Below are 15,113 nucleotides of genomic sequence, written 5' to 3'. Positions count from 1 at the left end.
GAAATCAGAACCTTAAAAGAAACATACTCATAAAATCGAATCTGGTTTTCACTGAAGAGAATTATTAGTTTATTTCTGTTCATCGTAATTCCTGACGCATTGGTTACTTTGAGACACTGCTGAGGCCTTCCAGACCTCCCACTGGGCTGGACACAGGAAAACACCTACTTCCTCATTATGGAAGTCTGACCACATCTGTGATGACATTTCTTCCTCTTGACCCATATGCTTTTTGTGGTAAATATCCAGAATCACTGCTGAGCAACTTAACTGAAAATGATTATTCTTTACTTTGTTCTAGTTTCTATGCTTTGATCATATCACAAACCCAATGGAAAACAGACATCCCCATCTTCCTGTTTGGGGCCACTGACATTTAGATTTCTTTCTAGTGGGAGTAAAATCCAGTATCAAAGATTGGACTAGAATGAGATATTCAAAGAAAAAAACTTATCCTGGCCACATTGATAAGATAAAAAGTGACTTTTTTGAGACTTGTAATTGACTTACATTTTTTTAATGATTGGGTGTAAGACCATTTCAATAATAATTTCTTATCTACATTTTAAAGCCCAACAGAAATGTTAGGCTTTACTGTGTGTCTTTCTAGGTTCTACTACAAACATAGAGTTAGGTCTGTGTATTACCTTAGGAGTCATCTGGCCCATAATTTCCTTATTTTAGACTTATGGTTAGACTGAGCCCCAAGGAGGTTTAATATCTTGCTTGATGTCATTTTTATAACCTTAGGTTATAAGGATGTGAGTAAGCAAATGAGCTACCCAGAGATATTTTAAATTCCAATGCAAAAAACTTAAATTGTTTTTCATTCAGTGTAGAGTTTAGGAAATAAAATTCTTTCTTCTTGTTCTTTTTTTGTTTTACCCATTGATTAATCTATCTCTTTTGACTCAGCTCAGATGCTATATATTAGTTTCCACTAGAATAGCTCATTCTCAGTTTTATTTAATTAGTACAGATTTTCCATAGGATGACAGATTCGTACCCAGCTGAAGCCAGGGCTTAGATAAACTATTAGTCCACCTAAAGCAATTATGAGTTAAATTGTACTATGGGTCCCGTGGAAGAAACTCAAGTTTCAACACTGCGCCTGTTCCATGTAACCTTTCTTGAGGTATTTACAGAGAGAAAGACTTTTCAGATTTCTGTTAAATGGTTGCTATGCCATTAATCAAGTTTTGTTTCTATCTTGAGTGTAATACATTGTGATTTAGATATAGATTCAATCAGCTTGTAGACATTTATTTGGACTTCATGATACTGGTAGTTTTAGATGGGTGCTAATAAGGGGGTTGGGAGATGGGGGCTTCTGCCCCGCAGAACAATGCCTTGTAAAACTGGTCCTGGCCTAAGAGTTTATTTACCTTTGTGAAAAGTGTGTGTGTTGCCCTGGTGGGAAATAAAACATGACTGCATCCTTCTTAAAGTTGAGTCCCTGTGCGCGGTCACTAAAACACCTTCATTCTGTGCCATGTCCAGTGTTATTGTTATTGGAATTAATTTTTATTAAAGCAGGCAAGTAAGTATGCATTAAAAATTCTGTGTTAATATAAGAAGTGTAATGTCAGTGTAATAGCTGAAGGCTATAACTGCTTGGTCAAGGATATATTAAAAAGTTATCTTGAAGCTCTGTGGGTAGGTTCATATCATATCTGTAGCTTTTGATAGATGCTGTGTCCAGAAGGACTTGGAAGTGCCTCCCAGCTTACACCGTGATACACATAGTAGAGGATTTCCTCTATCCTGCCCTTATAAAGCTCTCATTTCTGTTCATGGATTGTGATTCTTGATTAATTGGTGACTGGTAATAGAAAGTATATATAGACTATACCAATACAAAAATAGATGGACATTCTCTATGTTGTATTTCCTTCCTAGTTATTAATTTTTAATTTAACAAATTTTCATAGAGGTAATGCTGGCACAGAATACTTTTCCTGGATATGTCTCTTGGGAAACAGTTTTATAATGCACGTATTGATATTCCAAAATACAAAAGAAGGAGGGAAAAGATTATTTGAAAAAATAAGGTAATGGTTCTTATTTGCTTCATCATCTAAAAAATGCAAAGATAATTAATTTACCAATGTATGTTGGTATATATATTAATGTGTTTTTGATTTGATCTTCCTATTTAAAAATAAAAAAGTGTTTACATTTTGGAATGCAATGATTTCAAAAGCAAAGAAAACGAAGTGAGACATTTACATAAATGAACATGTAATGTAATAATACTCTGAAGTTATTTCTCTGCTAAAATACATGACATTCTTCCATTAAGAAATGGAGAGAGAACATATGTGCACTGACTGTTGAAACCCTTATCTGGACCCTGACTTTAGAATACATATTTCTCTTGCTAGATGAAGCAGGGCAGCTTTTGCCTTATCTTGGCGACCAAACTGCTTTTTCAGGATGTCGTTTTCTAGTACATGATAAAGGGTCAATGGTCTGTTATGTAAGTACTTCCTTTTAGTATAGCATTATCTTATATTTTGACAGCTAATTTTTGGCTTGTTACTGGCTATTAAATTCCAGACATCTGAAGAAAATGCGTCATTTGGCAATTTATTTAGATTACAGGATATAAGGTTTTAGATGTTATGAAATTTTCAAATCTGTAATATTGAGCTAATGTAAGGGTACACCATGCACCAATTTTATAGCCTATTTACCCCCAAACTGTGTATTTTACAGGCAATAATGAAAATGATATGGGTTCTTCTCAATTTTACTTTTAGTACTGCCCAAATGCTTGATATGTCATTAACACTGAATTGGAAAAGATGTTTTAATTCCAGCATTAAAATATAAAAGTTTCAGAACCCTTAGGTTTGGTTTATTCTATTTTTGTTGTTAGAGGTACTAAAAAGTCAAGAGAAACTACTATTTATTGAACACTTATCCTGTGAGGCATTGAAATAGTTGCTTCTACATAAGTATTTCACTTAGCTTTCTAGGCTTAAATTATAAATTAGATACCCTTATATAGCTGTTTCACTATCTGGAAAAAAGATGCCTTATGTTGTTTATTACTAGTATTGTCATTGTCAATACCTACCAGTGCCGTCGACACCTCAGTCTGTGCTTTTGGGAAACAGAGCTATTAGAGCTTTTTGCCAGAAAAACGTAAAAAGCTGTGACTACCAACAAAGGGTTTTAAGAAGGTCGATCTTTTATTTATTCCTGACATGTTAGCCTAGCCAATATTTTTTGTCCATTTTACTTAACCTTCTGAGTTAATGTTTTTAATGGTTTTACAATATTAATTTATTCCATGGATATTTGTTGAGTGCTTACTATTAATAGCCAGTTACTACACTAGGAGCTAGAAATACATCCTTGAGTTGGGCATTTAGCACATAACTGCCAGTGAAATAGTGTTACACAAACGAAGATACAGGGTAGGTTAAGCTTGTTTCTTAGGATATAACTATTGTATATAGAACATTTGAATCGTAGTTCCCAAAAGCGAAATACTTGAATTAATGCTTTCCAAAGGGTAAGTGAAGGTGGATATATTCATTCAGTATGGCAGAGCTGTGAACTGTGGACACATATTAGGGTTATAACTTTATCCAGGGTACATAACAAAGTGGGTTTTACTGTATTGGGATGTGTGTATCAGCTACTTTCTGAAGTATCATGATCCAGCATGTCATTTGCTGTCTGTGTAGCAGCTCAAAGGTATGTCTCTTTCTTAAACTTAATTTAGCTAATCTAGAAGCAGTAGTTCCAGAAAGATAGATCAAGATTAGAAATAACTGAATTACCTGATAACTGTGAGTATGGATACACAAAGTAAATACAAAGATGACAGGTAAGGGCTGAATTGCTCTTCTGACTTTTGATTTTATTCGCCTTAGTGAGTTCCTCTGAGTATGTACGTGGGGTTGTGGCTTTTTTCGCTGAGTTTCCTTTCTGCCCTAACTACTAACACTTCTTGGTTCCATCAGAAGTTTGCGCACCTTCACTTGTTGGTATCACCACGTGTAAATATTGTTATCTTCATCATTCTCTCAGGAAAGCTCAGAGACTTTAAAACTTAAAAGAGCAAAATATTCCCACCACGAGCAGCAATAGTTATTGCATGGTATTTTGGCTGCTAATGTAATTGGTCTCAAAAGTTAAGTTTGAGTCATTATGACCTTCTTTAAAAATAATGACCTTTTCTTGCAGATAGCCCCAGCAGAATTTAGAGTGCTCTTTCCTAGAAAATGAAATTCTTAGAGCAGACCAGCATTTCTGTATGTTTGTTTCACAAAGCACCAATGTAGAAAGATGTGACATACCCAGCTGCCTACCTCACCACCCCAAAAAGTTAAGGAAGTTGATTCTGGGGTCAAATCATTTAAGTAAGTTAGGGAATTTCTGTATACTATATCCCTCTGGAGAAGCACAGTGCATGCTAGCGTATTATAGTCTCTAAGAAGTCCTGCTCTAAAGAAATCTGCTTAATGTTTTAAAATGTAACCTATCCGATCTCATTTGGCCGCACTTTTTTCTTTAATATATCGCCTAACAATAATCCCAAGGTTGACTCCTCTGCCTTTGTTCTGGTTACTTTGTATCACGATCCAGCTATTAGTAGCTAACACTCTGGAGACAGATTTAACAGTTACAGGCAACTAGAAGCTGTCTTGTCAGCCATCCTATAAGAGCTATAAGAAAAGCCCTTTAAGAGCCTTTTATGAAATATTGACGTTGTTTAGAATAACTACTAATTTTAGTTTTTAGGTGATTTTAGGAAAGCATGAGTTCATTAGTCAAGCAACCTTTGCTCCTCTGTATAAGTACTTCCTTTGCTCAGGCTAGAACCTGAAATGGTTGGCTACTATGGAATGAGTAGAAACCGGTGAGCTTCTGATGACTGGGCTGTGTCCTGGACATCTGACCCAGGATGTGGTGGCCTGGGTGACCGGTGTGCCTGGTGACGCATCGCTCCATGTCGCCTGTGGCTTGTGCTTGCCCGTGGTAGAACTTGTGAATGGCTTGTGCTGCCATTTTGTTGTGAAGGATCATGTTATGCAGTTCCCCTTACAAGTTATATATTTATGTGCTTTCTACAGTGATGGAGAGGGGAGAAAAAGGACCTTGTCGACCTGCAGCAATGAGTCCCTAAACGTTGGAGGAACCCCTGTCACTCCTCGCCGAATTTCCTGGCGGCAGCGCATTTTCCTTAGGGTTGCCTCTCCCATGAACAAATCTCCCTCGGCCATGCAGCAGCAGGGTTCGTGTGATACTTACTACAGTTACCCCTTACCAGCGTCGTAAATTAGGGAATGGAATGTGGTGCTTTGTGTACAAAGAGATTTAAGTGATTACAGTAGGGAAACAACTTCCCTTTTTATATCCAATATAGTGGTTAACGTGTCAGATATCATTAGAACCTATTAGACATTCAGCAAATCATGTTGAATGGATGAATGAATGAATTTTCAAAACGTGTTTTGGGGCCTGCTTCATAATGCATAGGGCACTAGCATAGTGATAGAAAAGAAGTCATAGACTTTTTTTATTATTAGAAAAGCAACATTCTTTTACAAGAGTCACACATAAAACAAAGTAACATAGAAATATTTAACAGTAGAAAAGTGGATGCAGATACACCAGGCAAACATCAATCAAAAGAGAGCCCTGGCAGCTCTCTTTGCATATCAGACCTATAAGAAATTAAAGCAAAATGCCCAAAGGCGCAAAGTAAATGTAACAATAAATAAAAAGATTTAACAATGGTGAGAACACTCATAATTATATAGCTTGGAGAGCTAGAAAATAACACTAAACAAAATTTGCGGGAGAAATAAATAACTCTCATGGGAGATTTTAACATATTCCTCTCTGAAAATTAAATGTAGAGAAATTAAACGTAGATAATATTTGAGAAACACAATTAAACAAGCTTGATCTGATATTTGTATAGAACCTTGCCACCTATAGAGAAAGTTCATTCATTTTCAGCACACATGGAACAGTCGTAAAAAATATTTATGTACTTGGCTATAAAGATTTTTAAATGAATTCCAGAGAATCGTGATTATTTATACTATATTCTCTGATCACCCTGCAAAAAGGAGGAAGGAAGGAAGGAAAGGAGGGAGGGAGGGAGGGAGGTAGGAAGGGAGAAAGAATTAGAGGACAACTAAAAAATTTCATGTGTTTGGAGGCTGAAAACTGTATTCCTAGAAACTAGAAGGAAGAAAATATGATCAGAGCCCTACAAATCAAAATTGAGTGGTATGTAAAGGGCAGTTCTAAAACCAAGAAAGCCAAAATTCAAATGTACTAAGTATTCAATCCATACAGTAAGATTTTTTTAAAAAAATTATTTATTAAGGAAGTAAATAATAAGGCTAAGGGCCGAGGTCAATTAATAAAGAAAAAAAAAAACAAGGAAAAAACATTTCTAGAGATAAAAGTAACTCTGTCTGGGGTGGTCAAAGAAAGCTTTACAAAAAAGTTACGTATTTATTTAAACTCATTGCTGGGAGAAACATCTTTCAGAAAAAGGGATGAGAAAAGCTCTAGAGTCATTGCAGAGAACTTTGTGGGTCAGGGAGTCATGAGAAATTCAGCATCATGACAGCAGAGGATGGCAGATAGAGACAAGAAGTTGGAAAGGTTACTTGAGGTCAAAGTCTGAAGCGGTCTATGTGCTAGTCCCGGGAGTTTGGACTTTGTTCTATGGAATATATGCATCCATTGAAATGTTTTAAGACACAAAATCATGATTGTTAATAGGAAAATAATTGGCAACAGTGAAAAAGATGGTCTAGAATGGAGGGAGAGAATGAGCCCCGGAAATTGGGTTATAGTGTTGCAGGAATGAGCAGTGCTGAGCTGAGCCATGACCAGAGTCGCTCAGCTGCTTTACTCTTGACAGATCCTGATGGTAGGTGTAGACCTTAGGAGGTCACTAATGCTTATGGATGTAATCTTTTTGTTTTGCACAGAGAATATACACAGAAAAATTGCAGAAGTGTTGAACTCTGGGGAAAGGCCAGGTCATTTTAGAGCACCTATCTTATAGGTCATTTTGTGCGGAAAGAAGAAGTGGTGAAATTACATATACTTTCGTTTCACTAGGAGAGGGAAATCTGGAAGGGGAATTCAGTCTAGCGAATTTACTTAAATCATTAGTTCCAGAAACTGACAGTTACTGGGAGAGCAGCTTTGTGAACAACTTTACAAGTGGAATATAGGAGGAGAGAGCGTCAAGTCCAGAGAGAACTTCTGTAGTCTGGGTTACGACTTAGGAATGCCTCTCACTGTTTTCTTCTCTGCAGACGGACTGGACACGAGTGAGCTGCTGCCACTGTCCCCTCTTGCTCCACCCATGGAGGAGGAACCGCTGGTTATATTCGTGTCTGGTGACGATGACCCAGAAAAGGCTGAAGAAAGAAAAAAGTCGGAGGAACTGAGGAGTTTGTGGAGAAAAGCTATACACCAACAAATCCTGTTGCTTCGAATGGAAAAAGAAAACCAGAAACTTGAAGGTTAGCCATTCAAACAGGGCTAAAGGACATGATATGATACTATAATCTAAAGGTGTCATTTGTTAATACTATTCCCCCCCACTCCACACACACACTCAAACTCATTCTCGGGCTGTATACACACTTTTACCAGAATATCTACTGATTAAAATTGTTTATTTCTATTTCGTGAGGTGGTTATGACATGGGAAGCTGACCAGCTTAAGAAATTTGCATTTTTGTTTAGCAGATTTAAAACATCAGACATCCTTTGAGTATATTTGGGTGATAGAATAATAGAAGGTAAAAGAATGTATATAACGAAGTCAATGTGTTTAATATGACTGAAAGTTTAATATCATCATGTATTACTTTAAAAAAAACCTTAAATATGAAAAAGCAAATTCTCTTTTTGAATATGATTTTCAAATTTCAGGCTAATTGTATTCATAATATGATAAATATGCCTATTTCAAATAAATTATATTGTATCCATTCCAACTAATTACCTATTATCAAATCAAATTTTCTATGTTTTGTTACTGTTTTTTAAATTTTCTATTTTAAAAAGTCATTGAAATCATTAAATTTATAAATGGATAATTTATAACAGCTATTGTGCTATTTGTAGTGCTTTATTGCTAAGTTTATGCATACCAAATGCTTTAGAATGTGTTTTCCAGACTTTAAAATAATAGTGTTATTTACACCAGTGCTGATAGAATCATAGACAGGGAGATGTGCAGATGGTACCAAAATCTGAAAAATTTATTAATGCCATTATCTTGGGCAAATCACTTAACATAAAAGAGCCTTGTTTTTCACATTTATGAAATGAAAGATTTAGCTTAAGTGGGCCTTTGACTTTTAAGATTATTGGAAAATGTGTAATCTAGATTTTTCTCTGACTTGCTTTTATTATGCTGTCTTCCAAAAGAAGCCTTTTTTTAGTACAGGCAGATATTCACATTTCTGTGTTCATCATCTGCCTTAAGATTCCTTTTACTATACCTATTGCTCAATTAAGTTTTTAATATTTTTTTAGTTTGCTAGGGCACAGCTGTATTCTTATATATATTATTGCTATGTTCTTAGCAGAATGAAAAGTACATACGATTTTTAAACATCCTTCGGAAATAAATCTTCTTTCCTTTCAAGTTAAAAATGCAATTAATTGTTATTAACATAGCTTTTAAAAGTTTGATGTGATAAATGGTATGCCTACTCAAGCTTCCATAGATTTTGAAAATAATTGAATTTATGTTTTTTGTAGTTGATTATATCTTGAACTAATGCATAAACAGAAAAAGAGGTTGAAAAAAGATGGTTATGATTTCCTTAAAACATTTAAAGCATGAAATTGTATTTCATTAACAGTTGGGAATATGTACAGTAGAATATTATATTAAATATTAATGGATAATTTTAGAATCATAGACTATTTGAACTGGAGATTAGAGATTATTTAGCTCCATTCTTCATTCTGCAGCTGAGTTAGTGACTGGCTTGGGGAGGCTAAGGAAATTAACCTAAGGTCAAACAGTGGTGTACTGGCAGAACAAGTATTAAAACTCCAGTTTATTTATCACGGTTCTTGGGCTTTTTCCCAGTATGCCATACTATTTCTCAACTATATGTGTTAATATAAGGAAATGGATAATACAAATGACTCTGTGTATTCTGTTTATTATATACGACTACATAAATTGACAGAATAAGAGAGGAGGTGACATTTAGAATATATGATCAGAAACGTTTGTTGATTCTATATTTACTTCTGTACTTAAATAACAAAGACAAAAAATAGCTTAACCTGTTAAAAATTTATCTAATGGATAAGCATTTCTTCATGGTTCTTTGCTCTTGCCTAGTTAACCAGGGCAAATATTAACTGCTCTCACTCAGCACTTTATCCTCTGGGCCTGTGACTGGCACACAGCAGATGATTATTATTATTTTAAATGAATAATGATCTAGAGAAGGTTGGAGAAAAAAAAAATCTGAGGAAATATTATTCTTTGTGCATTGTGAAAAACATCATTAATAAAGTTATATTTAGGATTATATTTAGAATTATATTTGTTATTAACTTTTAAAAAATTATTTGATGATCATAGGGAAATATAAAGCAAATATCGAGAAGCAAAGCTAGACTGTTAGAAAGCCATCTAGTGGTATCTAGGAGGAATTTTTTGTAGTGCGATTTATCTTTTGATTATATCTGGACTTTTAAGTAGAAATTTTTACTGGCCTGTTGGAATAGCAGTCTATTGTAAGATATTTTAATTCTTTTGAAATGGCTTCAAACACTAAGTAAAGAGTAATACTCATTCTGCTATTGTTTTTGTGCTGTCGAGGACTTTGGATGCATGACAAAGATTTGTGTTGCAGCAGGTAAGGTGGTTGAGCCCTGGAGCTTGAGTGGATACAGGTTACTCTGAGAGGCTCCTGTTGAATGTGGTCCTAATGAAAGAGAAGAAATACACTCACATGTTTTTTTCTCCCTTCTCCTCTTTTGGAATCGATTCTTCAAGATAAAGACCAAGTACAGATAGTGGTTTGTTTTATAAGCATTTCTTTTAATGAACTCTGGGCTTAGATTTTAGACCATCAAATGAGAGAAAATTATGTATTATTTTGAAAAATGAAAGTAGTGTTAGCTTCAGAAAAATGAATTTTCCTCTTAAAGGTTATTAAAAATGGACACAGGAATATATAACCTACCATTGTTAAGGGCAGTATTGGTATCTCTGGAAATAGTTATAAAAATGTATCAGGTTATCATGGTCAAATATTTCTCAAATCAAGGTTAGCATGAGGCATTGTTTTCTCATATGTCATATATAAAATATTAACATTTTAATGGTGTTTAAAATGATGCAAGCTGTCACTTCTGTGGTTATCTATTACATTTGTCAAAAAATTGATATTTCAAACATGGTTTGTTTTTTATGCTTAGAAGACTTATCATCTGTAACATACCGAGTAAAACCTCCGTAGGAAGTTATTCCTTGTTTTTTTTTTTTGTTTTTACATGAAATGACTCAAAATTTAAGAAACCTTTCATGTATCCTCAGTTGTTTTTTTTTTAAGTTTTCTTTTTGAGAAAATGTTATTTGGTATGGTTTTACAAATGCAATGAAACATTACAAATACTGTGTTTTAAAAGCATATAGGTCTTATGTAAATTCTGTCTTTCTTAGCAAGCAGAGATGAACTCCAGTCCAGAAAAGTTAAATTGGATTATGAAGAAGTTGGTATATGTCAGAAGGAGGTCTTAATAACCTGGGATAAGAAGTTGTTAAACTGCAGAACTAAAATCAGATGCGATATGGAAGATATTCATACTTCTCTTAAAGAAGGTATCCTGGATCATCTCAATCAATCTTTTTTCTTTTTTGAAAAGCTTCAGAGATTTTTTTGATTCGTGCAGCCTAGGCATAATTTTCTCTTCGTGCTTTGCCTATAAAAAAAGGAGAGGACTTTGTTTCTGCCTGTAGTTGGTGACTGTATTGGTAAGCACATGGTACTAATGGAGATATTCTGTCCCTGAGGAGACAGCAGGCACCTTTTCTACACAGTTTCCTGCCTCTTCACCAGCTGTTTCAACTCAGTGTTGTTGTTTGCCAAGGAAAGATCACATGCATTAGTACAAATCTTTGATCATATCCGTAAAAATATCTCAGGCTTTTAAACTTGACTCATTTCTGTCATTTGCTCAGAAGTGTTTATTTATAAATATATGTGTATATTCATGTACATGTATGTGTTTGTACAGATATATATTATTAGCAATCAGTTTTCCTACCATCCATTCTTTTATTTATTTTAGAAAAACGCTTTTATTTAGCCTTATATTGCATTTCTGCTCTGTCATATAAAACGACTGATATTTAAACATCTTAAATCTAAAATTAAAACTAATATGTGAATTGCTTAGATGCAATTTCTGTGACTCAGATTAACTGTATTAAAATGAGAATCTCTATGACCTGCATAAATAAAGATCCCAAAGTACCCAAAATAACCTGATCATGAATCTTGTTTTAAAAGACTATGGTAATGTGAAACTGTTGCCCAATTAAGTTTAAATTAAAATTAATTTCGTAAGGTGCTACACTTACAGACCTGATACATGTTCTTTTTTCCTTGAAGATGTGGAAATCCCAGAGATTTTCGCTGGCTGCATTACTTGGGAGACAAAATAGCGGCTAATAGAATGTGTGTGAGATGTAGAACACACTGTTCTTTGGTATGACTCAGAGATGTTTTAGGGGTACTCATCTTCCCATTTCTTATAGAACAGAGTTTAAACTTCTTAGCACTGTGCCCAAGGCCCTCCATGATCTCTCCTTCCTTCGTCTCTCATCTCACTTTTTAACCTCCCCTACCTTGTAGCCTGTGCTTCAGTGATGCCACTTTGGGTCCCAGTCTGGCACAGGCTGTTTCTTGCATGGATACGCCAGCTCTCCTTACCCTCCCTCTTCCATCCTCTCTACCTTCTCCCCATTTCCCATCTCCTTTTCTTTCCATCTCATCTTCTTCTCCCTCCTCCTTTGTCCCCCCCTTTCTCTGCCCCTCTCAGGGCCTCCGTACGTCCTTCTTCCCGAAGTGCTTGCTGCCTACACTCCCAGCCTGGAGAATCGTATTCTCTCTCAGCTCTCAGTTCAAATACCATTTCCTCAGAGTGCCCCCCTCCCCCAGTAAATTAGTTTTGTTTTATTATTCGTTCTCATGATTCTTTCCCTTTAATTGTGCTTATCATAATTTGTAACTTTGTATCTATGTGTATATCTGTTTCATGTTTTCTCACTCCACCCTCCATACTCCTAGCACCTAAGAGAGCATCTTGCATAAGTTATTTATTGAGTGAATGAATGAGACTAATTTTCCTGAGAATGGATTTATTCATCTCTCAGTGATGAGGTATCCTCAGTGCCGTGCTCTATGCTCTGCTATATGTTAGATGCTCAATAAATATTTAATTAAAGTGAATTACTCTTTTGTAGAATTGTTACTGGATGGGTAACAAGACAGCCCTCTCCTGTTATCAATGATCCATTTAATGGGCTAATGAAAGTTATCCTCTAAAAATGACTTTTTGCATGAGATCATTCATTCATTCAACAAATGTATAAGTAGCGAGGTATATTCTTGGTTTTCATCATAAGGAGATGAAAGTATGCTAACTATTTTCAGGGAGCCCACCATCTAAGGAAACTAGACAAATATACAGTATTAGTGCTAACTGTAATCCAATATGGTAATGGTACAGTCTGAGTCACATAGCATATGAAAAGGGACTTCTTACACCTAGAGATGTTAGGGAGAGTTTCCGCAGAAGAATGGCATTCAGGCTCATCCCTAAAAGACAAATAGAGATACACTAGGCAATCAACTGGAGGAGCTTGGAATTTCATAAAGGCAACAGTAGGAACAAGAAACTGGAAGTGTGAAAATAACCATAAGCTTCTTATGGTCCTACACTGAGTATAGCTAGATACTTAATATATACACTTAATGTGGCAGGGAATGGGAGGTGATAGAACTAAAAAATGGTAGTTTGGAGGTATACCCTGTAGAGGGCCTTATAATTCATGTTCGTGAGCCTGAGTTATACCTTTTGGACAGTAATACTTTCAGCTTCTGCAAACTGTGACATTGCATCCCAAAGAGATTAGTGTCATTAAACCTTTCTCTACCCAGCTGGAGCTCAGGAACCTATTCCAGATCTAGTCTTTTTGGACTGAAAACAGTGAAATAAAGTTGCCTGCACTGTACAGAATTGAATTCTGTCCCTCCCAGTGCTGTACTTCATGTCCCTTGGCATTAAAAAAAACATACTTTTAGCGTACTTCGAATTGCTTGTTTTGGTTTTCAAGCAGACTGGAGTTAGGGTTTCATTATACGTGAATATAGCAATTATGCTAGCTCTTTTCTTCTCAAAGGCTGAATGATGTTCTGGAGCACTGCCTTCATATTGTACTTACCATTTTTATTATTTCATTTTCCTGTGGACCATATAAGAATGCTATTTAATTCTCTTTTACAAAGTTACTTTTTAATGACAGCTATTTAGAAATCAGAGTATGAATATTAGCATTTATTACCAGCTTCAAACCAAATAAAAGGTGAAAATAGGCAGTAATACATTTCAGTATTTCAGAATTTGGCCTCTGAAACTAGAGTTCTAAATTGCACTAGCTGTGAGAACTTGGGCAAGTTACTTAGCTTCTTTCTGCCTCAGCTTCGCCATCTGTAAAGTGTAGATAATAGTAATTACCTGCCTCATTAGGTTGTTTTCTGAGCACCTGTGAATAAATTAGGTGCAGTTTCTGTAATTACAATGCTCAGAAACTGTCCTCAATAAATGTTGTATTAGGTTCTCAATCAGTGGTGGCAGCTGTTCTTGTTAATATTGCCATTATTATCCTTGTTATTTGAGGGTTTTCTTTTGCAAGACACCAGCTACAGGATTAAACTTTTCAAAATATGCTTCTGTCACTACATCGTACTGTGTGATTATAGGGTGGAACGCAGGACAGTAGAGCTGCCTATTTTCAAGCATTACATAGTTAATCAACTGTGATTTAGCACCTTCATTCCAGTGTTCTAGACCTTGCTTTCTTATCTCTTTGTAGGTGTTCCCAAAAGTCGACGAGGAGAAATCTGGCAGTTCCTAGCTTTGCAGTATCGTCTAAGACACAGATTGCCTAATAAACAACAACCTCCTGACACATCCTATAAAGAGCTTTTAAAGCAACTCACAGCTCAGCAGCATGCCATTCTCGTGGATTTAGGTATGTTTGCCTTATTGATTATAATTTACAAAAGTACATAATAGGTCCTTTTGTTGAGTTTTTGAGGGTTTTCTATTTGTTTTTGGTTTTGATGAAGACAATCTATTGGTCTGCAGAGTTGCTGACTTTGTCCTTTCCTGAGGGCAAGTTGGCCTTATGTCTGGTTGAAGATACCCTAAACGCCTGAATATGAAGTGAAGTTTTCATCCTCAGACTTGCCCTCTGAAAAATCTTGTATTTGAATCATTGTAAAGGTCATATTATTGGGTGCTCTCAGTTCCTGTTTTTCGAACAACTGACTTTTGTTTGGGATAGATAATTATTAGCTTGGTCAACACTGGTCTTGAAATAGGTTAGGATAGGTTTAAAGGGGCACCAGAAAATTTAACAAAGGTCTACTAAGTATTCCTGGATGTATTGCTGAAAACAAGCTTTTGAGTAAGCCTTTAAGAAGCAATACAATATGCGGTTATGTTGTGGAAATCATGAATACATCCTTATAGGATGAAAGAAAACTTAGCTGTCCTAATGTTATGTGCATTTCCAGTGACATCATCATAAAGTCATCCTTTAAAAGCTGAATTTCAAATAACTTATGGAAAGTAAAAATGGTGTGATTTAAAAAAGTATATTGTCTCTCATTTTTCTCTAAATTAATATATTTTATTATTTTAAAATATCTAACTTATTGGATTAAATATTGTACATTGACATTTGGATTGTTTCATCTCTCTTCCTAAAGGTTGATATATTTAAGGTGGCCAGATATGTTATTTGAGCCCATTTGGGAAAACAAGGGATTACTCTTTATTCGGGG

At 35.3% G+C, this 15,113-nt stretch overlaps 1 protein-coding gene across 7 annotated transcripts in view; it reads left to right on the top strand.

Moving 5' to 3' along the window:
- Positions 1 to 15,113, top strand: part of TBC1D4 (TBC1 domain family member 4) — a 248,147-nt gene that overhangs the window by 214,971 nt on the left and 18,063 nt on the right. For all 7 annotated transcript variants that reach the window (XM_082365918.1, XM_082365916.1, XM_082365914.1 and 4 more), the window contains 4 exons: positions 5,091 to 5,251; positions 7,308 to 7,517; positions 10,700 to 10,858; positions 14,138 to 14,296. In XM_082365918.1, coding sequence (XP_082222044.1) covers positions 5,091 to 5,251; positions 7,308 to 7,517; positions 10,700 to 10,858; positions 14,138 to 14,296 — 689 coding nt within the window. The remainder of the gene's footprint in view (positions 1 to 5,090; positions 5,252 to 7,307; positions 7,518 to 10,699; positions 10,859 to 14,137; positions 14,297 to 15,113) is intronic.

Source organism: Balaenoptera borealis (genome assembly GCF_965194805.1).
Source record: "Balaenoptera borealis genome assembly, chromosome: 18".
Taxonomy (NCBI): Eukaryota; Metazoa; Chordata; class Mammalia; order Artiodactyla; family Balaenopteridae; genus Balaenoptera; species Balaenoptera borealis.
This window is presented reverse-complemented; position numbering and strand designations above follow the sequence as displayed.